Source organism: Mastomys coucha, unplaced genomic scaffold (assembly GCF_008632895.1).
Source record: "Mastomys coucha isolate ucsf_1 unplaced genomic scaffold, UCSF_Mcou_1 pScaffold22, whole genome shotgun sequence".
In the NCBI taxonomy this organism is placed as follows: Eukaryota; Metazoa; Chordata; class Mammalia; order Rodentia; family Muridae; genus Mastomys; species Mastomys coucha.
Window position 1 is genome coordinate 31,886,750 of NW_022196905.1, and position 26,113 is coordinate 31,912,862.

The window sequence follows — 26,113 nt, forward strand, 5'->3', positions numbered from 1 at the left end:
GACAACTGAAAAGCCCAGGAGGGTTTTAATGTGCCTCTTCCTAATTGCTGAGGACATCCAGCACTTTTTAAAGACATTTCTTAGTCTTTTTTTTAAAGTTCACTGATCTGCATATTAACTGGCTGCCACCCTCAGGTCTCCCTCTGAATCAAAGTTATCTGATTGGGTGAATGGTGGAGGGTTCTCAGTGGGAAACTTAGATATATGCTTACTGATCTTTATTCTTGTAATGAATCACTCTTTGAAATCCAGGATACTTTGTTTTTATCATTTCCCACATATCAAACTGTATATCTTTCAGACTATGATCCTATGGTTTTACAAAATGCATCTGGCTCTGGCTGTCTCCCTTCCCTCTCATTGTTCTCTGGGGCCAACAGCCTCAGTAGGTTGATTCTGCTTCCTCTGCATAAACACAGTCTTAAAAATGAAAGAGTAACACCAAGACATATATGTAAACTTTAAACATGTCAACTAGAGAAGATAGCTGCAAATATGCTTGAATGCATGTGGAAAACATTCATGGCTGGCTTAGCGCGTGGAAGCCATTCTTTCAATGTATACAAACTGTGAAGTATATAGTGCCTTGCATATAGCATGAAGCCTCACATGGCTGACTTCACTGTCCTCTTGCTCCATCCATGGTCAGGCCCTGCTTGAGGGTAGTGACTTCCTCAGCTATGCCAAGAGCAGCCATCACCTGGTGACACTAATTAATTCAGCCCAAGAGCTTTGTCCAGCACTGGCTGGAGGTAAGCTGGGTAACTGAGGAAGTTGTACTTGCCTCGGTACTTCCAAGTCCAATTCTAGCAATTCAAAGCTTTTAGAATGTGCAAACTAATCCAAGAATATATTAGGACCTGGCTGTCCTCATAGATGAGGAAGAGAAGTGATTATCTCTTGAGGCATAAAGAGGGAGATACTTTCCTGTGAGCCGGGCATCACAGAATCCCAGCTTCCACAGACCCCATTCCCAAGGTCAGGTTGCTTTTTCCTATTTCCTACTAAGCTGAAGTATCTGAGTCAGCCGGCTTCACCAGACCCAGAGCTCTTCAGGGGGAAGCCTCTAACCGTAGCAGGCAGGCAAGCAACAGTGGGAGTGTGTAGGTTGGTCTTTGCCAGGGGCCTTGCAACCACTGCCAGACAGCTGGAGCTGCGACATAATTAATAAACAGGTCTCAAACTCAGGCACAGACTGCTTCAGTTCAGAATGGTCAGTGAAAATCTCTATTCAGACTGGCTCTGCATCCCATGTCCTTCTCCTTCAGTCCTTTCCACCATGTCCTCATCTACAACTCTCCCCTTAGCTCAGATTCCATGGCTCAGGTCTAGTTTTTCTCTTCCAAACTCTTTCCTGATCTCCCTATTAGAACCAAGACCCACACATTTAGAACCAGCTTCCTCACCCCCCATACCTCTCTCTCTCCCTCTAATTCTCCCTCTCCCTTTCCCTCCCTCTCTCTCTCTCTCTCTCTCTCTCTCTCTCTCTCTCTCTCTCTTTCTCTCTTTCTCTCTCTCCTGTTCAGCAAATACTGCATTCACCCCTCATTCTCTCTTCCTTTCCCTCATTAGTTCACAGCCAATTGAACAACAGGACCCCTTCCTTGCACCGCAGAGCAGTGTTGCCTCTGGCATACTGTGTGTCATCACAATACAGCAGCCACCCTTTGCACAAACTTTTCTCATTTTTCACCTGCTGAAGAAACCAGGAATATCATGTGCCACTTAGTAAAGAGATTTCTGAGCAGTGTCAAGTATGATCAGGACTCTAGAAACCTAGAAGAATGAACTGCACCTAGATTGTGTGGTTACTACTGATTTGGGGTATCCTATACAGTCTGAGGCTCCAAGGCAAGGCAGTGAGGCAGATGGCTGAACTGAAAATGGGTCAACTGCAATACACTGACAGGATTTTGTTTATCTAAATAGGAATGAAGTTGTAGGAATACTAGGCAGAAGGAATTTTTCCTATGGGTCCATCATGTATATTGTCTGTCTTACCTAGAATTATTATGTCAGACATGGGAAAACTTACAGAACCCATTACACACCTCCTAGTCCTGATGACCTGGATCTGTCTATCTGCATCTGCCTCCATCTGTCCCAGTCTGCAGAGCTGAGCCAAGTTTCACCAGTGGCTTTCACTTTGCTGTACCCTTACCTGGGAGGGCTAGGCTCAAATATGTATGGATCACCCCTTTCCCTAGGCCGATCCCCAGTGCCCTAGCACTTCCAGACTTTTTCCATACACCCATCACCCAGTGAGAGAGGCTTGTTTACTAGCTAGCTTGCATAAGATCTGTGGTTTTCCATGGTCTTGTCTCCAGGACCAAGGACAGTACCAGCAAGCACCCAAGTAAACCTTTAGCTCTATGGCTGATCTGAGGCATATGCCCCACCTGAAAGGCCTGGACCTGAGCTGGGTTGACTACCTTATGACTTCCCAGGTGGCTGTAGGTTAGCAGCATCAGGAGCTTCAGATTTTCAGTCCAGTCATCACCTTCCATTCTGTAGGCAAGGCCCCCAAACTTGCATTGTCTTCTAGCCCCAAGGGACGTGTTATGATTTGAATATCCCTCACCCCCATATCATGTTGAAAGGATTTGAAAGTGGGGCCTTGACATGAGGTAAGGAGGGTAGTCTCCCTAGAGCTCAGGAGACCCAAACCAATAGCTTGCTCTGCCTCCTCATGCACCTTTGTTGTATTGTAATGTAATACAAGGTCCTCATCAAAACACAAGGGGGTAGTGGCCAGCCCTGCTTTCTTTGGAAGCTGTATTTCAGCATTTGAGGACCTTGGACAAGGGGCCAGGGGCACTCAGTTTGACTGCCAAGAAGGAGGAGGGAGCATTTACCTCATGGCTCACATGTGAGTCCACATGGGTGGTAGAGAAACAGATTGGCAGCTCAGGAGAAGGACAGCATATAGACATCCCCATAACCCCCACCTGCCCATGGCTGACCACAAGGCTCATAGTGGTACCACAAAAGGGGGACTTTCTGCCCTGTTTTACCAGGGAGGTTTGGCTTGCAAACAGAGTCTGTGTGGCACTCTCAAATTGAACTGATACCATAAGGATTGCTATTTTTAGGCCCCAGATGCTGTCAGTTTTATCCACACATGCTGCTAAAATGTATGAGAGCCAGTCTTAGATGGTTAGTGTTGGGAGTCACCTTTGGATTCTACCCAAAACCAACTAGCCCTAGATCTCATAGTCTCTCCAAGCTTCTGCTTCTTCATCTATAAAGTGGACTAATCATTGTGTCTGCCTCCAAAGGAGAAAGGAGTTAGTGGAGCTGTCAGGAAACCCTGTGTGGAGGGGCATATTGGTTGGACATGAGAGTGTCCCATGACAAACCAAGTGCTAAAACTCCAACCAAAGAGTACACATGGGGGACTCATGGCTCCAGCAGCATGTGTATAGCAGAGGATGGCCAAGTCGGTCATCAATGGGAGGAGAGGACCTTGGCCCTGTGAAGGTTCTATGCCCCAGTGTAGGGGAATTCCAGGGCCAGGAAGTGGGAGAGGGTAGGGTGGTGAGCATGGGGAGGGGGGACAGAACAGGGAATTGTTTTAGTTTTTGGTTTTTATTTTATTTTATTTTTATTTTTTCTTTTGGAGGGGAACCTGGGAAAGGAGATATTGTAAATAAAGAAAACATCTAATAAAAAAAAAAAAGACCAAAAGAGTGCTGGGGGTATGCAGCGACACAGGCCTATAATACAGCTACTGGGAAAGTTGAGGAAGGGAAATTACAAGTTCAAGTTCATCTTGGATAATTTGGTGAGACTGTGTCTCAAAATAAAAATTACAAAGGGGGCAGGAGATGCAGCTCAGTGGTCACGTGCCAAAATAGCAAGTCCTGGGTTTGATGTCTCATAAGGGAAAAGAGACAGATGAGCCTCACCAGGCTTTGTAAGCAGAGACTGGGAGAAGTAAATGGGGCAGGCCAGGCATGGCTGATAACACCCAAGTTTCACGGAAGACTGTGGAGGCTAGCCAAATTGGTGATGACCTCAGGATATCCACCTCCCTTGGTCTTGCTGGGTCATGTTTGAGGAAAAATTAGCCTTCAGAAGTTCATATTCCATCCTAGGTAGATAGAGGAGGCAGCACCATTGATTCAGGCATTGATCACTTTGCCCTCAGACACTTGTCAGTCTTTTATTCTAACAAAGCCAAGGAGCAGCTCAACTGGTAAGTGATGGTAGTATCTGTCAATGACTACTGCCATGTTTCACTTTTATTACTGTTTGTTTGTGTGTGTGTCTGTATCTCTCTCTGTGTGTGTGTGTGTGTGTGTGTGTGTGGCTTCATATGTGGTGAACAGAGGACAGCTTGTAACAACTCTGTCTTCTTCTTCAACATGTAGGAACTCAGAAGTCCAACTTAGGTTGACAGACTTAATGGCAAGCACCTATACCCACTAAGCCATTTTGCCAGACTGACTAATACTATTTTGATTTGACCTGATATATGCTTGAAGTCTGAATATTAATGTCCCCTATTAACATTAAAAACCTAATTCCTAATGCAATAAAACAAGATGCAGTGTGGTGCACGTGATTGGGACCAGTGGGCTCCCTTTACTGAGAAATTAGTAACTTTTTTGAAGTTTGATGCAAATTATTTTCTCTTGGTGAAAACACAGAGACAAACAATCTATAGGAAAATGCTGATTCTCCTAGCCTTGTCTTTGATCTTCCCAGGCTCAAGAACTGTGAAGAATACATTTCTGTTGTTTCTAAACTCTGTAGTCTAAGGTAGAACAGTCTGAACAAACTAAAACAAGCATCTGGTATTCATAACAAACATAGCTGCTGCTTCTCTGAAGAGCAGATTGACTGCATTTTTTTGAACTAATTTGTCATAGCAAAAAGTATTAAGACTAACAGATAATAGTAAATAATCAGTTCCAGGAAATGCAGATATGGCAAGAATTTTAGTAGAGAATCCACTGGGGTTTCTGCAACAAGTTGCCCCAGCTGGATGGCTCTAAGAGATGACCTTTATTCTCTTAGTTTTTGATGGCTAGAGTCCAGTCTCAGGTGTCTGCAGGCCTATGTTTCTATTGAGGACTCTAAGGGCGAGTCCTTTCTACCTCCATCAGTTTTGAATGGTCCCCAGAGCTCAGAGGCTTGTGGCAATACCCCTTTTCACAGCATCTTCTTCCTTAAGTGCCCTGCTATATCCTTTTCTCTTTATTAAAGTCCCGCTCACTGGAGTGAGGGCTTGCCTTACCTAGCATGACCTTGTTTATACTCTCTGCCTGAATCACATCAGCAAAGATGTATTTCCATATGAGGTAATAGTTTGAGGTCTCAGACAGATGATAATTTGAGTAGGATACAATACGGTCACTGTGGTAGTTTGAATGAAAATGGCCTCATAGACTCATAGGGAGTGGCATTATTAGAGGCGTGGCCTTGGAGGAATTTTGTCCCAGGGAGTGGGTTTTGAGGGTTTTCAGATTCTCAAGCCAGATCCAATGTCATTCTCTCTCCCAATTGATCCAGATGTAGAACTACCTCTATAGCACCATGTCTGCCTGCATGCCACCATACTTCCTACCATGATGATAATGGACTAAATCTCTGAATTGTAAACCAGCCTCAATTAAATGTTCTCCTTTATATGAGTTGCCATGGTCATGGTATCTCTTTATAGCAATAAAAACCCTAACTAAGACAGTCACTAGGCCACTGAAAATAGGGCAGAGATCATGCGGACTGAGTCCATTTGGTAATCATGACTGTCTTAGTCAGGGTTTCTATTCCTGTACAAACATCATGACCAAGAAGCAAGTTGGGGAGGAAAGGGTTTATTTGGCTTACTTCCACATTGCTGTTATCACAAAGGAAGTCAGGACTGGAACTCAAGCAGGTCAGAAAGCAGGAGCTGATGCAGAGGCCATGGAGAGATGTTTCTTACTGGCTTGCTTCCCCTGGCTTGCTCAGCCTGTTCTCTTATAGAACCCAAGACTTCCAGCCCAGAGATGGCACCACCCACAAGGGGCCCTACGCCCTTGATCACTAATTGAGAAAATGCCCCACAGCTGGATCTCATGGAGGCATTTCCTCAACTGAAGCTCCTTTCTCTGTGATAACTCCAGCCTGTGTCAAGTTGACATACAAAACCAGCCAGTACAATGACTATAAAAATCAGGAAGAATTCAGGCAGGTTCTGATGCTCTTGAGTTGCAGAAAGATGACCATCGAGAAGGACATAACCTAGTTCTAAGGGGATACTGGTAGGGAAGGATGGGGTAGATTGCAGAGGCCCCATTGGAGGAGAAGTCAAGAAGGTGCACAGCCATGGCAGTTTGAGTCCTTGAAACCACTTCGTGGTGCTCCCTTCTCAGAGATGAAGAGCTTGAATGAGACCCAGCCAGAGGAAAGAAAGGATGGTGGTGTTCATGCTGGCTATAGTGTATTATGTGTGCCTAGGAGATAACCTAGTGGAGCTAGCCAACTGATAAACAAGGAAGGAAAAAGGAGATTCACAATGGAGACATGGACATCACCTCCAGGTCTGTTTAGGGTTATTCCTGACTACCATAGATCCACAGGTTTTGTACATGAATGGGCAAAATCTGGGCTTCCTTTTCTTTCTTTACTGTCAGGGCTGCCTTTAAACAGGAGAACCAGGGCTCTAAAGTTTCTTCTACTCCAGAAAGCCTGTCCAGGCTCCAGGCTGATCCCAATCACAGTTTTTTTTTTTTTTAAAAAAAGATTTACTTATTATTATACATAAGTACACTGTGGCTGTCTTCAGACACACCAGAAGAGGGTGTCAGATCTCATTAAGGGTGGTTGTGAGCCACCATGTGGTTGCTGGGATTTGAACTCAGGACCTTCGGAAGAGCAGTCAGTTCTCTTTAACTGCTGAGCCATCTCTCCAGCCCAAATAATAGTTCAATCTTTTTTGTTTTGTTTTTGTTTTTTGTTTGTTTGTTTTTTGATACAGGGTTTCTCTGTATTGCCCTGGCTGTCCTGGAACTAACTCTGTAGACCAGGCTGGCCTCGAACTCAGAAATCTGCCTACCTCTGCCTCCCAAGTCCTGGGATTAAAGGCGTGCACCACCACCGCCCGGCTCACAGTTTTTGATTATGTGAGTGACATGATTGACTTATAGTTAAAAAAAAAAACACAATCTTTTCTGACCTCAGGTATGGAGTAGATGAGGCTCCCTACCAAGCTCTGTGCCTTCTGCTTCTTAGGGTCTTGGCTGTGGCCACACCAATCTAAAAACTTTCCTAGGCCCATAGGTTTTTAAAAAAGTGTCTCCAGGGCTAGCACAGAATAAGTTGCATAAATAAATCTGACTGTGAATGGGAGGTATAGAGGGAAAAGTGGGACTTTCATCTGAGAGACTCCCCTTCCTCATGCTAGGGCTGTGGGCTCAATGCATGTGGGTTCAGTCATGATTGTAAGGGCAGCGATGAAGTTGAAATCTTATTAAACAGCTCACTGATCCAGAAAAGAAGGGAGTACAGCCATCATCTCCTTTCCAAACATTTGGAAGCTTTGAGTCCCATGTAAGATGAAATATTAATGACACTTTTCTTGGGATGATGGCAGTTCAAATAGCAGTAACAATATCTTATAAGCAAGAAAGTGCAAGGGGCAGGGAGGGACCTGGAGTCTCCAGGTAATGAATACTGCAGGGCTCCTGAAGAAAGAGTGACGAGCTTTGGCAAAAGTAACCAACCCATGACTTAGCTAAATGATGACAGGACCAGGGGAGTATCAGGCTGTCCCAGTTAGCCCTATTAACTTAGTCCTGCTTAGAGTCAACCTGAAAGAGGAAACTTCAATTGTTCAGATTGTCCCATGAGTATGTCTGTAAGGGGTTATCTTGATTGCTAATTGAGGTAGAAGGGCCTAGCCCACAATGGGTGGCACCAGTCCTAGGCAAGTGGACCTGGGCTGTCCAAGAAAGCTCCTCTAGCATGAGTCTGGGAATGAGTGATCCAACAAGCATCATTCCTCCATGAGTCCTGATTTGAGTTCTATTTAAGTTCTTGTCCTCATTTCTCTCAGTGATGGACTATGACCTGTGCCCTAAGCCAAATAAACCCTTCCTCCTGCAAGTTGCTTCTGGTCCTGGTATTTTATCACAACAGAACGAAACTAGGATATGGGCCATGGTGTACTTCATGAAGTCTTGTTCTTACTAGACAGTTCAAAAGCCATTAAAACCCATGAACAACCTATTCATCTAAACTTCATCCTCCACACCACCTGTTCTTTTGGTTGTCCTGTTTGTGGGTCTTTTCTCTCCCATTCTCCCTGGTACCATATTCCATGCATGGGGTTGGCTGAGTTGTACAAGTTCTGTGAACTAGAACAGAATCCTGTTAAGGTCATAAAGATAATTTATCTGAAAATATTGTTATCAAGAAGGTTGGGGTAGGTAGGGCACAGGCTCTCTGAGGTCCTTGAACTGACTTTGCAAAGTGCTAGGAACATCTCTCTGCAGAGTTCAGCAACTGTGTTCTGGGATCAAATTTATTTGTGTAAATAAAGTTTTATGGGGATACTTTTGTTCCTAATCATTCAGTGATTCATCAGTAGCATGGGTAACATGGATTTTTCATGCTGCCATGCCTAATGAGCCTGCATTGTCCATCCTGGACCTTCCTCTTACTGCCTAGTCCATTTCGTTTTATGTCATCTTCACACCAACATCAGAGGGATCATGGAAGGGAGCAGACACAAGACTGACACAGACGCTCTGTGACTAGACCTGAGATAGGTTCTTCTGAGCCGTCTTACAACTCTACTTCATCTCAGACAGATCCTTGGCTTAAAAAAGTTGACCATGATAGGTCAGTGTCCTGGTCAACTTGGCATAACTTGGAGTTCCCTGGGAAGAGGAAACGTCGACTGAAGAATTGAATTATCTAGATCAGAATGACCTGTGACACAACTGCTCTGTATCCTTCCCCCCCCCACTCTTATTAAGAAACAATGAGAACCCACAGCAAGGTTACCAAGTTCTGATTGGTTGGTGTGGAGGACGGAAAGAAGGCCTTCTGAAGCCATGTGAGAGCTACCTGGTAGAGCAGATGCATGACATTCTGTCCCTGGTGCCATGTCTGCTGCCTGCCCTCTGATGTTCTAAACAGCCAAACTAAAAACAAGAATGGGAGATACAGGTGGGTGGGCATTAGGTTTGGCCCTGAGACAGCAGAACTAAAGCAGATACTTGTAGTCATCTAGGGGATGGCTCTTTCAGATCGTGGGGAGCATCTAGGGATTGTGGTGTGTGGCGACAGATGCACTGTGCATTCTCATCATGTTTCCATATTCTCTAGCATGAGCATGGGTTCACCACATTTCCACATATTTCCATCAGTAGCAAGAGACAAAGTTAGGAAGAGGCTGCTTGCCAGTAAGGCTGAGAAATTTCTAGAGTTTTTCTGTGATGGTTCTGTGCATAATTCATGGCTGGGGATAGTTCCATGGTAATAGCTAAGACGCTAAGACAGGGTCAGGTTGTAAAACATTGGTTCTAGCTAGCCATGTGCCTCACCATAGTTCAGTTCCACAGACCTTGGGAAGGGCAACAGGGTGAAGGAGATCATTGGAGAAGGCCCCATCTCCATCTCAGTAAAATGCAATGCAGGGATGGGAGAAATCTTCCATGGGCATTTGGCACCTCTCAGTTGAGTCAGAGCCCTGTCCACAAGTGTGTACTAACAGCAAGTATTGGGCTGCCTTTAGAACTAAAGGCAGTAGAAAGAGAAAGAACTACATACAGTGTTTCCACTGGTTTTTCTATGAACTCTTGTGTCTGGTGACAGGTCAGACCATCAACTACCACAACTGCCCAGATATGTTCTCTATTTGAACATGCTGCTATCCCTCTGTGCCTGAATATTTTCTTCCATGACTGGGAATACAAATAGGCCTCACCCATGGGCTATTCCACACTTCAAGTGGCAAGTGTCTTGAATCTTAAAAGTCTTTGAGTTTAAAGTAGACGAGACTGAGTTTGTAGTTATCAAAATCTCCTGGGATGAGCAGAATCTTTCTGTCTTAAGTCATTACTGTAACAGGATACCTGAAACTGGGTGATTTATTCAGGAGAGAAGGTTGTTTTATCCAGGGTTCTGAAAGTTGCCAGTTCATGATCAGTGATCCACACGTGATGAAGGCCTCCTGCTTCATCACAACATGGAGGATAGTGGAAGGGCAAAAGATGCAGCTGTGCTCCATGTCATCCCAATCTGCTGGGAACCTGCTCAGTACCACAAGAGTGAGACCTTACCATATGACTAGTCTGAGATCCAGTTCTGAGACGGTGACATTGATTCTTTCACACAAAGGAGCCCTCAAGTCCCAAACATGTACAAGATCCATCATCCTTCAACCTTGTTACATTAGGTATGAAACTTCAATATGAGTTCTGGAGAAGGCAGACTGTATTCCTGCTGTATCACTCCCCAGAGAACTACTATACCAAGGTGGCAGGATAGTCACCAGGGTACAAGGGGGATGGAAGTAGAAGCTATTTGATTTACATGTCTCAGTGGCACAGATTACGTAACACATTAGCCAAGGTCACATTTTCTACTTAAAAGTTGGCATGTACCCAGTCAAGTTCTGTAGCTTCACTGTGCTGCTTTAAGCCATTGTGTCAATACTGGGCTAGCAGAAGCTGCCAGCCTGATAGTCCAGTGCTCTGCCTCGGTCATCCCATCCCACCTTCTCCCTGTAGGATCCTCCAGCTTCTGTTGAGATGGGGTGTAATGTAGGGTGTAAGGGTGTTGTCCAACCAGATGGATATTTCTAGGTCACTCATCACTGAAGCCAGTTTCCTCATCACTATGCATCCCCCCCTGTTTCAGTTTTGCTCTTGAAGGACACATGATTTTGGCAACTTTACCCTTCCTTTTGTCAAATCAAAAGCCATACAAAGAGGTCTTCTGGAGCTGCCTGCGGCACTTCCTGATCTTGAGAGATTCATGCCTCTCATCCCGCATGGATGAAACCATCTCCATGGTCTCACCAGAGCTGTGTGACATTTCTATTTCTGCTTCATTCCTAGGGAAAATAGGAGTGCTCCCAGGGAAGAAGGGTGACTTATTTTTCTTCTGAAAGTAAAATCTAGATGTGGTGTGAAAGGGAAACATGAAATGCTGGCTCAGGCAACTGGATTTAAGTTCTCCCAGTCAGTTCTCATGCTCATCAGTTTAGCTCCCTGGTCCACAGCACACACAGATGCACAAGGGAGAGGTTTGGATGAACAGGTCTGGTAGGATGAGGGTCCTACACACAGAACCGAGGGATGTGGTGGGTGTGTGATTTGAAGCAAACTTCAGGGCCACCAACAACACTTTTGAATCACATTTGCTTTCAAACCTAGCAGACAAGGAATTTGGCCTTGGCTTAAGCAAAGGCAAGGTCAGGATGTAGACCCATGTCATCTGCCCAAAATGCCAAGTGTTCCTGCTCATTACAAGCCATCATAGAGGCCACAGGAGACCACATACATCAACTACTACTGCAGCTGCCACTCAGGGCCCACTTGGCTACCCATGCTTCTCCTCATCCCAACATGTTTTGGCCATCCAAGGCACTGTCTTTCTCCATGTGTCATCTCACCTCATGGTCTGTCACTTGGGTGTTATATGCTCACTCTACAAGGAAGAAAACATGAGTCCAAGAGATCAATAGGCTTGCTCCTGTAACATGGCGAGCAAGTAGTCAAGCCCTGCTCCAGCTCATTGATGAATATTTTACTCTTCTGTCTGACTTGTCACTCCAAGATGATAAGAGAGGGTAGAGGGAACAGATGAGCTGAGCTGTGCTGGGACACATCTGTGTCTCAGCACCTGTGTCCTTTCTCTTTTTAATCTTAACAGAAACTCTAAGGTCAGTTAAGGAAAGATCAGGATGGCGGGGATCAAGGTGGATTTCCACAGTGAGAAGGGCTGGAGTGTGGCTCATCAGACCTGGTCCCTGCAGTAGGACTGGAAGTTTCCTGGTGTCACAGTTGCTTTCCACTGAGACGTGACTCAGGTTCTTTCAAAATGAATGTGGCCTGTGAACACATATCAGGGGTGTGTGTGTGTGTGTGTGTGTGTGTGTGTGTTTGTGTGTGTGTGTTTGTGTGTGTGTGTGTTTGTGTGTGTGTGGTCATCCATGTGGGTGTACACTGGCACATCTGTGGACATGTGTGGAGGCATGAGGCTGACATTGGGTATCTTCCTCAGTCACTCATCTATTTTTTTTTGAGACAATGTCCCTCACAGACCCTGATGTTCACTGACCAGCAAGTCCCATAGATCCTCTTGTCTTCCTTTCCCCAGTATTGGCATTATAGGCAGTGCCTGTTTTTGTAGTAGGTTCTGAGAATCTGATCTCTGGTCCTCATGCTTGTGTGTCAAGGACTTGATGAAGGCATCTCCCGAGCTCCTGTATGCGCACCTCACAGAAACAAACCTAGGCAGGGGGACACATCAAAAGTCTGCCCACAGCGGTTGCCCTCCCACGCTTCTGCAAACAAGTTAATGAGGGTGTAGTCCTGAGTCAGCTTCTAAACTAGCTTCCTCTCAGGCTGCCCTGGAAAGTCCCCATCCTCAGCAGTTTGAGTCTTAGCAGCTTATCCCAGAGATGGGCAAACACATGCTCAGATTCCACTGACTCACTAATCAGTCCCTTTTGCAAAATGAGTAATAGCCATAAAGATGATAAGTTCCTCTTAACTTTCCAATCTGCCACAGAAATGATAAATTCCACCGACTGCCACTTGCCACAGGAATGTGCATTTTCAGGCCTTGAGCTGAGGTTTTTCACACATAGCCATCTCTTCAGCCCAGCAGCTCTGTCCATTCTTGCTGTGGAACAGTGGGCAGGGCTTTTTAACCATGCAGGGGAATATAAGGAGTGGGGAAAAGCCAAGGAATCTAAAATGCAAGTAATTGGCATTCAGAGTTTCACTTAGAGAAAAGCCAGAGGTTCTTAATGCCCCAACTAGCTCATTTCTAGATATATCTAGAACTTACTGCATACCAGGCAGTGTTTCGTGCCGGCAAAGTAGAGTACACAAATACCTCAAACTGTGGTCTGAGATAGGAGTCAGATGTGTAAATATGGAACTTTCTAGATGTATGCAGAGCTCAGTAGAGACACAGAGGGGAGGGGAATGACATTGTGTGGGGAGACTTCTTTAAAATCTGTATTTTACTTTCTAAGAGGAATTGACTTGCATTGCTGAGAGGACATTCAACACAAGAAGACTTAAAGGTGTATGGTGGTGCTAGCTGGGGGCCTGTTTTCATGGTTTATCTTCCTCTGGGTCTTTTGAGAAACCCCTTTGCATTCACTGCGGTCCTACAAGGCTTCTATGGGCCCAGCCCACTAGGGTGTGGATTGGTGGTTTCCATTTGAAGTACATAGGAATTTATTTGGGGTAAGTCTTGAGAGAGAGAGAGAGAGAGAGAGAGAGAGAGAGAGAGAGAGAGAGAGAGAGAGAGAGAGAGAGAGAGCCCCTACTTGCTCCACAGGCATAGAGAAAGGAGGGGAGGAGAGATACTCTCGGGAAACATCTCATTGAATGTGAATATATCAAGAGGCAGTTTGGCTCCTTAGTAAGAACAATTATCTAATTAGTTATGAAAATTGAATTCTTCTATGTTAAATAACAGGATGAACACTTCAAAGGAACAGATCTCACCCAGCAAAACCTGCAGCTAACATGTGGTATAATTAGCAAGCATATCAATTAATATTGAGACAAAGGGATAAGTCACAATAGGGAGGCTTGGGATGGCTTCTACTCCCAAAATTCTTTGCCAGAGAGAAGAGTGCTACTGAGACATGTTTCATAATCCTGGCAAGCACGTCATTTTGTCTTAGCCTCCAAATCGAAAGCTAAGTTTTGCAGGCAATTATGGCCATGGTTCTAGCATCAAGGACCAGTGTGCAATTCAAGTACAGCATTTGCCTTGAATCTCCAAAGAGACACACCACCAAGAACCTGGATTCTTAGTCCCATACCAGAGACAATCACAGGACTAAGCAGGGCAAACCCATATTCTTTGGGTGTGTGTATTTTCATGAATGGTTGGGTAGACATGTATGTTCATGTGTATGGATGATAAGATTGATACTGAATGCCTATCTTAATGATTTTCCTCTTTATTTATGAATTGATTTGGAAAAGGGTAGTTGGATGAATGCATAGGTAGATACATGGATGGATACAGGTGGGATGAATGGATGGACAGAAGGAGAGATGGATGAGTGGATTACAAATGCAGAAAGAGATGATTGGACAGGTAAGTGTAGGAACACTTAACTTCTCCTGCACTGCACAGGAGGCCGGGTCCAGCACAGGGAGACAAGCTTTAACCATGAAAATATTTACCAGCTTCCATTTCCCTCTTCTCAGTCTTCATCTTATTTGGAAAATGACTTCTACAACCCTTGTGACAGTTGTTACAAGCTGAAGCCCACACTTGGTGACCTTGGGGTCCAGGTTCTGCACAAGGTGGCTTGAAGTACAAAGTAAAATATTCCCTTGCCCATGACCTGTTAACCCTGTATTGGACCATGTCTTCCCTTCTGAAAACATCTGCTACCAACTGCACCAGTCATAGTTCCAGCCCAGGCAAGTGGTCTGCATACACAACAGCCCACATCTTAGACTGCCAGGAACATGGTGTCTCCCTCTCCCCATCTCTTCTGATCCATATCCATCTCATCCCTGCATTTCCCACACTTTTAGCATGAAGGTATGAGAGGCTGCATCAAATTGTAATATTTGTATGTATACATGAAACCACAAGCATATATATATGTGCACACACAGACATCTGTGTCCTAGAAGGTGGTGGTAAGAACTTTAATATGGCTATTATTTTAAATAGTCTGTGGAATTATCGCTTAAAAGCTGTATGTTTTCAAGTGAACATTTGGGAGGCGGGTTGGGGGTCTAATTGTTTCTGTCTTAACAACCAAACTTTGGGATTTTCCCATCATGATGTGTTGAGTGTCCGGGTGAAGATGCAAAAGATTTTACTCAGCAAAGGCCCCAGCCATGGGGCAATCACAGAAATAATGCTTTAAAAACCTTCCTGTTCTCTCAGCATGCTGACATTTCAGAAAATGCTGATCCGCTTTCCTGCCACCTCGTTCTCTGTCTCCCTTTGGAACATCTTCTATGAATTAGTCTCTGATTCATTGGGCTTTTGCAAAGATCTGTTCTCTGCTCCCAGCTTTCACCCCATGTCCTTTGTCATCAAGTTGAGACCTGCCCTATTTCAAAAATTTATTATCTAACATAAACACTCTCTACCCAATTGCAGATGCAATTTGTACCCAGGGGATGGGACAACCCTTCTAAGGATAAATTGGATTCTCGTGTATCTTACTTCTCGGTCTGCACAAAGCCATAAATCTTTAGAATGCTGGCCTGGAACAAAGGAATCACAGCCCTGTACTTTGAAATGTTACCCCTGAAATACAATTAGGATTTTCATCCTAGATGACAGCGCACAAGACTGTATATGAATATAGTATCCACATATATACATTATACATATATCCATGTATAATGTGTATGTGTGTGATTGCTATGATGCTAAAAGACAGAAAATTGGGAATAACCAGGAGTAGGTCTTAACTGTTATGCTTGGCCACTTAGTTTCAGTACAACTGAGGGAGAAGAGATGAAGCTGCTAAGATCATGGCAACACTCATGGCAGCTTTATCTAATGTTGATTAACTATTGTATTATTGATTAATACAATTGATTAATTTTTGTATATGTTTCCTACAGGATGTATTCATAGCTTGTTGGGGTGGGTTTTGTAAGAATATTCTCCTTTTTCTCTTCTTTCTCTCTCTGGTCCCTGTTGTTCTTCCAGATAATTTTGCTTGTTCATCCTTGATACATATATATATATATATGTATATATATATATATATGTATATATATATATATGTGTGTGTGTGTATGTGTGTGTACAATACACACACACACACACATATATGCATATATATATGCTGTTTGTATCTGTATAAAATCTGAGCAGAACATACAATACTTGTCTTCCTGAGTCTGGATTGATTCACTCTGTATGATAATTTCCAGTTGGATCATTTTCCTGTGAATGACAGTTTTATTCTATACCTGAATAAAATTGTATATATACACCACAATTTTTCTACCCAACCCTCTGTTGATAGGACCTCTAGGCTAGCTTCATTTCTTGGCTACTGTGAAAAGTATATCAATAAACATGGGTGTTTATGAGGCACACACACTTTGTGGTGTGCCTAAGTGTGGTATAGCTGGGCCACATGGCAGATCTAATTTTAGTCTTTGAGGAACCTCCACCCTGTTATCCATAGTGCCTGGTCTAAGTTACATTCCTACCAACAGTGTATTGAGGTTCCCTCACTCTCTCTCTCCTTCCTGACAGCAGCTTTATGCCAAGTGATTTTTTTATGTTTACTTAGTAACCCCCACTTTGATTGGCGTGAGGTACACTCCCAATGTGGTTTCCCTGACAGCTGGAGCCACTAATAGGAGAATTCTCCTATGTTTATCATTGACCTAACTGAGGGGTTCAGGACCAGCTATGTACAATATGGCATGAGGCCTGCATTCAATATTGCATTCTGCCCTCTAAGGAGCCCATTTCAAAGACAGTAAAATGGAGACACAGAGAGGTTGAGCATTTATGGCTAGCTAAACCAAGGCAGTCACATGCAGCCCTGATGTCTGCCTAAAGACTGTACTTCTCCTTTAGCAAGAAAACTCATTTTATTCCGCTCCACTGGAGAGATGGCAACTCATTAAAGTGAAATTCAAAATAAGAGAGGCAGAGCGGGGAAACCACACAAAATTTCCCTCCAACCCCGACGCACCAGCAAGTGGCCCCTTGCTGCTTTCTACTAAACGGCAGGCTTTTCTTCACATTGTCATGCAATTCATATGCTATAATCTTCTCTGAATTGTGTAGAAAGAGTATGCATTACCCGCTGGAGCATCCTAATCTCACGGTCTCTTAAAAGGGTGTGCACAGCACTAGGCAATGTTTCCCCTCAGGTTATTTCCAAATTATTGGTTATTATAAGTGGTGATGTGACAAATAGCCCTAGGCTTGAAACATTAGAAACAAGCAGGGCTGGAGTCTTTAAGAGTCCATTCTGGTATGTGAAATTTGCTGGTCTATAATGAATGTGTAAAAGGTGTTTAAAGATTATGAATATGTAAGAGGTACTTAATTCTTACATGCCCAAATGTCTTCTCAGAGGTTTGCAATGATTTCTGCCACCACCATCAAACACATACTAAGGGTTCTCAGAGAACATTTCTCTGGAGTGCTTTACACCAGCAAACATCTTTTCCACCTAGGTAAAGCACACTGAAGACACCCTCCCTTCTCCCAAGTGTCCTTGATCCTCAGACCCAGATCTTACCCTTGTTGTCTGAGGTCTTCAGAATCCTGTGCTGGTGTCAGCAGAATACTTCTAAGCCAGCTGAGACCACTCTGAGCCTCAGTGGGAACTCAGGGATGTCTCAGGACAGGAGGAGGCCACACATTTATGAGTGTATCCATTTTCAGTTTACTATCTGGGACACAGAAAGTGCTTTTTAATGTAGACTGAATGACTGGATGTGACCCTAGTATTTGGTTTACTGAGGAGTCTGCCAGGGAGAAAATCCTCTGCATGAGCAAACGATTTCAGTTCTTTGGGTCTCCCTTAGGTCATTAACTCAAAGTGTGTGCACTTCTTAAGTACCTACTGCACTCCATGACCTGTACTGAGATAACACTGGATGTGTCTGCACCTGGGCACATTCTGTTCATCTTCTGTCCCCAAGGGCTTCCCTAAAGTGTGAGCAGAGCCCCTGTGGGTGCCCAGAGTAGTGGGTGCTGCTCTTCTGTCTTGGGAGCAGCAGCGGGGGTCTTCATGCATTTCAGTAGGCTGTTCTATTCTCTGCGTTACCTGCCCCTGTTCCATTCTGGGACTTCAGGGTCTATGTCTAACAATGTCCCTGAGTCTCTGAGCCAGTTTGGGAAAGAGATCATTTACTCCATACAAGGAGTGCAAGGAATGGTTCTGAGAATTTCCAAACACACTGCGTATAGGAAGGAGCTCTTTCCATGATCCACGGGTGGTGGTGTAGGTGCAGTATCAACACTCAGGAGTCTGAGGCAGGGGGATCATGAGATTAAGGCTAGTCTGGACTATACAGGGAGATTCTGCCTCCAAAAGACAATGCAAATAATTTCTCTTCTTGCTGTCAAAGATGCCTGGCTAGCCAACAGAGGTAAGCTCACCCCGGCAGCCTTCACCAAAAGTAGGGTGCTCGCTCATACCCAGACCCCAGAGCCAGAGGGCCCACATTCTGAAGCCAGCATGGTGAAATTCTTGAGCCACTGTTCCCATTGATAATCTCCAGTGCTCTGCTAGTCCTTCTTCCGCTTCCCTTCTGACTTCCCTTATAACTCTCCCAGCATCTCCTCCTCCTTCACCCAACTCCTCTTTTGCTACTGTATCAAAGTGAACTTGAAAACACTGAAGGAGACATAGTTCTCAGACTTTGTAACAACGCAGCAGCAGTCCCTCCCACTGTCTCGCCCCCTTACCCTTCTCTAGCTCAGACTGGAACTGCAGCAACGAGCTGTGTGCTGCAGACACAAGCTCTGTCTTCAACCTACTTCACTTCAGGCGGCTCCTGCCTTCCCACTACTGAAGGCAAGCATCTGCAGGGTGTCTTCTCTGTCCTTCCAACAAGCTCACCATCCCTGTTTTCTTGATGAAGTAATATTAGTATTAGTTTTAATTAGTACTAGTAATGGTTTTAATTAGTATTTACTTGAATTAGTATTATTCACTAGTATTAGCATTAATAATTGGGACTGGGTCTCACTTTGTGGAACTGGCTAGCCAAGAACTTCTTCACTGTGTTAACCCAGGCTGGCCGTGAACTCAGAGATTTGCCTGCTTCTGTCTCCTGAGCAGGATTAAAGTTATGTGCCACAGAATATGACATTTTTTTAAACAAACATTTATTGACATGTATGTGCATACATACACAGGCATGTGGTGTGTGTGTGTGTGTGTGTGTGTATGTGTGTAAGAGAGAGAGAGAGAGAAAGAGAGAGAGAGAGGACTCCCCAGGAATTGATTCTCTCCTATTCCCTGGGGGGCCCTGGTGATTGAACTCAGGTCATCAGGTCCAGTAGCAGGTACCCTACCCACCAGGCTGTCCTACCAGTCCTTGACGGAGTGCTATATTTTGGCTAGCTCACTTTTCAAATAATTCTGATGGGGGGTCAAATGCAGACTGAGCATGCAGTAAGCCGGCCGCAGTGCCTGTGGATGGTGACCTTAGGCCGTCCTTAAAGAACTGTCTTACTCTTTTATCACTAGGTTCTAAAAAGTGAATTTATTTTCTCACGAACTCAATTCCAGAATCCTTACCAAATACCGCTGAATTTTAAAAAGTCCACATGGAAAAAAAATCCACTATCTATCATATTGGTTATAGCTTTTTTGATGTTTTTGGATCCACTGTTTATTCCTAACTTTCCCCTTATTTGACTATTAATTTTCTTTTCTTTCTTTCTTTCTTTATTTATTTGGTATTTTCTTTATTTACATTTCAAATATTATCTCCTTTCCCGGTCTCCCGTGAAACCCCCTCTCCCATCCCTCCTCCCCCTGCTTCTATGAGAGTGTTCCCTCACCAACCCACCTACTCCCACCTCCCCGCCCTGACATTCCCCTACACTGGGGCATCCATAGAGCCTACACAGGACGAAGGGCCTCTTCTCCCATTGATGCCAGACAAGGCCATCCTCTGCTACATATGTGGCTGGAGCCATGGGTCCCTTTGTGTACTCTTTGGTTGTTGGTCTAGTCCATAGGAGCTCTGGAGGGTCTGGTTAGCTGATACTGTTGCTCTTTCTATGAGGTTGCTAACCCTTTCAGCTCCTTCAGTCCTTTCTCTAACTCCTCCATGGGGGCCCCCATGCTCAGTAAATAATATTTATTCTTGTTTGTTTGTGTGTACCTGTGAGACCTGTAGGAGTAGGTTTTCTTCTTATACCACGTGGGTCCTGAGAATTGAGCTCATTGTCAGGCTTAGCTGCAGGCACCTTTATCTAGTCATCCATCTTGCTTGCCTTCTGTCTGATGTTCAGATTGTAACATGGTTAGATTTCCCCAGACATCTGATAGTCCTTCCTTGTTATGATCCAGCTGGGAACTGATAAGGAATGGGTGGGGCCCTAAGAGAGAGTCTAAGGTGTCTTAGGAAACCTCTGACATCACAATCTCTCCTCTTGGCTGAATCCAGTTCCACTGAAGTTACTGGTCTTGCCTACTTAGAGGATGAATGCCCAGTAGCACCCGGCTGACAGGCAGAATTCTCAGCATTCAGTGGACATCTAGGTGACCTAAGTATGGGAGGATGGCATCTGGTAGGGCCATATGCATCAGCATGGCCCTTCCATGGGACTTAGTCTCCTCTTTTGTTTGAGGACTGGCCTGGAGTGGGGGACACTGTGGGACATCAAGTTGATCTGATGATCCACAGCCCTTCCTGGAGGTTACCAGCCACTACTTCTTGTTTTAGCTCTTTTTTTTGCCTCCCCACCCTTCCTTCCATAGGGATTTCTGGGGATGGCTGAGCCTTTTGGGGGATCTGCAGTGTCTAGCAATTTTGACTCCCTGAGAATTAAGGCTTAATTTTTGTATGTGTTGTCCTATGTCATTTACTCCTCCACATCTTCCTGGCTCCCTAGTGTCTTGGGATGGTCTCCTTTAGTTTTCTCCATTGTTATGAACTTTAAAACAACAACAGCAACAACATTATCTCTTGTCTTTTAATTGAGATATTGAAAGGGAGAAAATATAGAGAGGCATGAGTGAGTGAGGGTAGGGGTTTTTGTGTGCGGGTGGGGTAAGGTGAGTGGAAGGTGCGTTTAATCTGCCTTTATGACCAAGACGTCTAAGTACTTGCCTTTTCCAAGTTTTTCTACAACTAAGTTAAAAGAAGATCATAAGGACACAGTATGTATGACCATAGGTGACCACATTTAAAGCCCTCCCTCTAGTTTCTCCCTGTGGCCCATAAGAAGATATCATGAATTCCATCATTACTTTCCTGAGCTGCTTCTGGAACCGCTGCTTCTGCAAGCAAACTCACTTCCTCACTGTGGTGCTGCTGGGCACAGGCCTGAAAATTAAGGTGCCCCATAGAGCAGAACTGTCATTTACCTAACGCTCAAGACCAGCACTGACTGCCGAAGAAGAAGCCTGTGCAAAGCACAGCACTGAGCACAGTGATGATTTCAAAGGACGGAAGGAAAGAGTGGACTCATCACTCCCAATTCACAAGTAGGGCAATGGTCTGTCCCTACTGATCTGATGTTTCTGGAGCCTGTTCATTCCTAGCTTCACGTTCATGTGGAAGGTCTTCCTACAAGGGTATCTGACAGGCGCCTCATTTATGTATCCAGCTTGGAGCTGATATGGAACAAGTGGGGTTTAATGACTCAGAGCTAGATTCTATGGTATCCCAGACAACCCCTGATGTCACAATCTCTCCTCCAGGCTCAATCACATCGTTTGAAATCACCCCAAACACCTTTGGATAGAGAAGCTAAGATGAAGTGCCAGACCTGTACTCTATCAATAACACAAAATGGACAGGCAGAAGTCATGGTCCATCTCCATTCAGGTAACATGGTAGTCTGCCCTTTGCTGAGAATGTAAAGACAATATCAAAGCTGTTCAGTTTTTTGTTGTCCCCAGCACACTGTAGCTTCTTTTCTGCCACTACCCACTGCACCTGCCACCTGTCACCATCCCTGTCTCTGACTGGCAGTATTACCTGTGGATGATGTGGTATCTCTGCAGGTACTCCAGAGCCAGGGCCAGCTCACAGATGTAGAGCTTCACAGTCCCCTCTGTGAAGTGCACATTCTGTTGTAGGTGGTAGCGCAGGTCCCCGCCCAGCAGCAGGTCCACCACCATGAACATGTCTTCCTCATCCTGGAAGGAGTACCTAGGAACACAGAAGGATGCAGGTTAGGGGTGGAAACATCTCTAGTGTCCTCGGGGCTAACCCTGCATTTTACAGCAAGGCAGAATGGGGCCCAGAGGGATGCTGATGTTGCCTACAGCATCATGCTGTGGGAGGTGAGAGGCAGAAGGCTTTCCGATCCCATCCTGCCTCTGTAGTGTGGGGTCACTCTATTTCTTACATTAAGGCAAGTTTGAGTCCCAATGTTAATCCCCAGACTGTCAGACAAACAGCCTATTAACTGACTGGATGCTCATGGTGTCAGCTCATGCTTTAACCCCATGTTGTTATAGCATGTATATGAGAGGTTCCCCAAAGACTCACATTTTGGAAGCTTGGTGACAGGCCTGTGGCATGATTTGGAAGGTGGTGGAACTTTAGGAAGTAAAGTCTAATGGAAGGATGCTGTTATTAAGACAACCTTGCAAGCACAGACTGAAGTCTCTGAAAGTCTGAGCCAACACAAACCTTTCTTCCTTGAAGGTTGATTAGCTCAGGTATTTTGTCACAGCAATGGGAAGCTGGCTAACACATGCTCTCACAAGCTATTTGAAGTCCATAGTTCTGAAGACACATCCTTATCCCCAGCAAGCCCCATACCCTCTACACATGCTGTTGCTCTCCACAGGAAATTCATTCCTAGAATCCACGAGCACAGTGATGCTCTGACACCCAAATCCAGGCATTTAAGGTAACTGACATTTTTTACTCTCCTAGATCTTGGAATCTGGCCAGATCCCAACCCAATATTCACTAGCCAGTGGTTACAGCCAAGTTCCCACTGATGGCTAACACCAAGGCCAGTCCTTTATGAGCCACTGTGCACCTGAGCATGCGATGTTCCAGATAACCTCAGAGAAAACAGAACTGTTCAGCGAGGTCCAGCTGGCTGAAGAGCATGAGCTGGAAATACTTTGGTGTTTTTAAGATGTTAGAGTTTAGTGTGGTATTTAATTAAGATTTTTATTTTTTGTCTTTGAAGGAAGAGAAAACTTGAACTCATTTTTAAATTCAGGATAGAAGAGCCAGCACATATGTGAGAATGCACAAGTATCTTAAGAGGTGGCCTCAAACATCAGGCATGACAGGTCGCCCTATACAATGCAGAGCTATCTAACAGCTGTCACTCTCTCTCTTCTTATAAAGCCACTAACCCCTGTACCCACAGCCTCCTTTAACCTTTAATTACTTCCCAATGGCTGAGCTTGTGAATGCCATCCACATATGACCAGGAATTAAAACTGCAACACAAGAGAACTAAGAGCCACCTGACTGTGTGTGTGTGTGTGTGTGTATGATATGATGCGAATCTGCTACTGTGTGGAAGGCCTTAAAAGGATCCCTGTAACATGTCTTCTATGGAAGCTCAGTTTGCATTCTAGTAGATGATGGGCCATGGAACACCACATTAATAGCCAGTGTGTCCCATATCCCGTGCTCTCCAGTCAATGCAGGGCTGCCAAAGGGGATCTTATTAAACATTCTGCCAGAATCCTTTGGGAAAGCGATGCTAGGTTTCAGGGGGAAGCTTGCATACTGGGATGAATTCTAAAAGAGACAACCAAAATGCAAAGAGAACATCATTTAAGCAGTAACTCAAGTTGGGCTGCTCCTGCTACAGATCTTATTTTGCTCCAGGCCAGAGACCCTGCTTTCTCAAGGAGACTCCAAGTTATTGCTGAGAACAGAGAGTGACCTTCCATCACTCCCTGCTTTTGTGATATTCTGTGGCTCAGTGTCACTGTCCTTCTTGCTCCTCCTTGCACTAGAATGATAATTATGCCTTCGCCACAATGCTGCATATTGTCATGGAAATGATGGAAATGCCGGATGGGTAGGAGAGAGTGTGCTCTCAACAGAGTGACACAGACTTTCTGAGACGTTTGGATAATTAGGTTCTCCTCCAAGCACAAAGATAGCTGGGAGGTGTGAGGACATTATTAATCCTAGCCAGGCTGCTGAGTAGGCCAGTGTGAAGAACACAATGCTTGTTATTGTGTGTATTGTGTGTGCCCACACGTATGTGTAGGTGCTTGTGCACATATGTGCACACACATGTGAAAAGTAGAGGTTAACCTTAGATGTTGCTTCACAGGTACTATCTCCCTTGCGTTTTGAGGCAAGGCCTCTCATTATCTTGAAGCTCAGTGATTAGGCTATATTGGCTAGTCAGCAAGTTCCGAAGATTGCCACTCTTCACTCCCCAGTGCTGAGATTATGAGTATGTACCACCACACCTGGTGTTTTTATAGCATTCCTGGGGATAGAACTCAGGTTCTCCTGCTTACATAGATTAAAAAAAAAAAAAAAAAAAAAAAAAAAAACAACTCATGATGAAGAACTAACAAGTAACTTAAGAAAATGGGGGCTGGAGAGATGGCTCAACAGTTAAGAGAACAGGCTGCTCCTCCAGAGGACCTGGGCTCAGTTCCCAGTGACCATGTGGCCATTAACAACTGTCTGTAACTCCAGTTCCTGGGTATTTGGTGCTCTCTTCTGGTGTCTGCGGAAACTGCATGCATATGGCTAGACATGCAGGCAAAACACTCATAAAAGAATTAAAATGGACCTAAAATGCATGGAGCCTCCCCAGAAAGAGAAACATGACCATTCCCTGACTCACAGTTAACAAGGAAATAGACAAACTGCTCAGGAAAACACAGTGCATTTAACTCACAGACTATATAGTATGGTATTCGGCAATGTATAATGATCAAATCATGGTATTTACATGTCTGTCATTTCAAATGTCTGTCATTTCTGTGTTAGAAGCAGAAATCATCTCTTCTGGCTATCTTGAACCATGAACAGCACGCATTTTTCTTGGCACAAAAAAACAGAAATGGCTCCCACGGAGGTTTTAGTGTGATAAACTGTATGTGACTATATCACTAACCCTAGTTGGCATAATAACTTGAAGAAGGACTTTTCTTGTTTTATCTGTCGAGTTTGACTGGGACGATTCAGTCCCATTTGGCAGATGCAGCCTCATATGGATGAAAATCATGGAATATGCGAGCTAAGGCCCCATTTCAACCCCCACCCCCATCTCTGAATATGCTAATGGTGCCGAGGCTGGGAGCCACAGGCTTGGACTAATGCTTGCTCTGGAAGAAGCCTTCCCTGCCCTCAGAGGCTGAGCTGTGGGACCACTTTGTGCTCTGTGATAACAATAGTTCAGGCTGGTGCAGATGAGGCACTACTCACCTTCCCAGGTACTTTATGAATTCACTTTGTTCTTCCAACCAGCCCATGAGGTGAGGCTCACAATGAAGCACTGCTGGGATTTGAGTGTGGAATGTCCTCCATGGGCTTGTGTGTTTGAACACTTGATCCCCAACTGGGAAAGGGGGTGGATATGAAACCTTTGAGATACAGAGAACATATGCTTCAAAGGGTGGTCTTTAAAGGTTACACCTCCTCCAGTTCCAGGCTTCAGCTCCTGGTCTTGCTGTCATGCCACGGGTCCACCATGCCTTCCCAATCATGGTGGACTAAAGACCCTGAAACCATTGAGCCCAAAGAACTTATTTTCTTTACATTGTTTTTAAAACCCCACGGTACTGTAAAGCTCCAAGAGGGTAAGCAAGCCTACGATGACACAGTAAGAAAGTGGCAGAGCTGAGAGTTGAGCCATGAGAGTCCACCTGCAGAACTCCCAGTCTATGTCCAGGGCTCTGGAGTCCTTTGCTTACAGTCTTGTGGCTATTTCTCCCAGTCTTTTCCCCCAACTACCAAGTGGACCCTTTGAGCATGGTAACCTGCATCATTCAACACTGGGTCCTCATACCTGCCCTGGCTTCAAAGTATCATACACACTCAAAAGAGAGCAGATTGCAAACTCCCAAAGTGCCCGTAGACTGTGAGGCAAACCAGCCAGTGATGTGGTCCATGGCATTGAGAGCTGTGAGGAGAGGAGGATGGGGAAGAAAGTTGTGTGTCAGATGTAGAGCATGCTGTTCTGTTGCTGCCTATAAGATCGCTCCACCCCGTCGCTGCTTTCCTCTCATCACAGAAGCCATAGGCTTGCATCTGTGTGAGTTACCACC

The 26,113-nt window shown here is 44.8% G+C and overlaps 1 protein-coding gene and 1 long non-coding RNA gene across 6 annotated transcripts in view; one reads left to right on the forward strand and one right to left on the reverse strand.

Moving 5' to 3' along the window:
* Stk32b (serine/threonine kinase 32B) overlaps positions 1-26,113 on the reverse strand; it is a 244,600-nt gene that overhangs the window by 53,253 nt on the left and 165,234 nt on the right. For 2 of the 3 annotated variants that reach the window (XM_031341920.1, XM_031341919.1), the window contains exon 4: positions 21,873-22,046. In XM_031341920.1, the coding sequence (XP_031197780.1) occupies positions 21,873-22,046 (174 nt within the window). Of the gene's footprint in view, positions 1-21,872; positions 22,047-25,271; positions 25,380-26,113 lie in introns of those variants that run through there. The other variant, XM_031341921.1, reaches the window with a different exon arrangement.
* LOC116070497 overlaps positions 20,322-26,113 on the forward strand; it is a 28,947-nt gene continuing 23,155 nt past the window's right edge. Inside the window, exons 1-3 of one of the 3 annotated variants that reach the window (XR_004110425.1) lie at positions 20,322-20,428; positions 21,593-21,719; positions 23,047-23,329. This is a non-coding gene — a long non-coding RNA (uncharacterized LOC116070497). Of the gene's footprint in view, positions 20,458-21,592; positions 21,720-23,046; positions 23,330-26,113 lie in introns of those variants that run through there. The other 2 variants (XR_004110423.1, XR_004110424.1) reach the window with 2 other exon arrangements.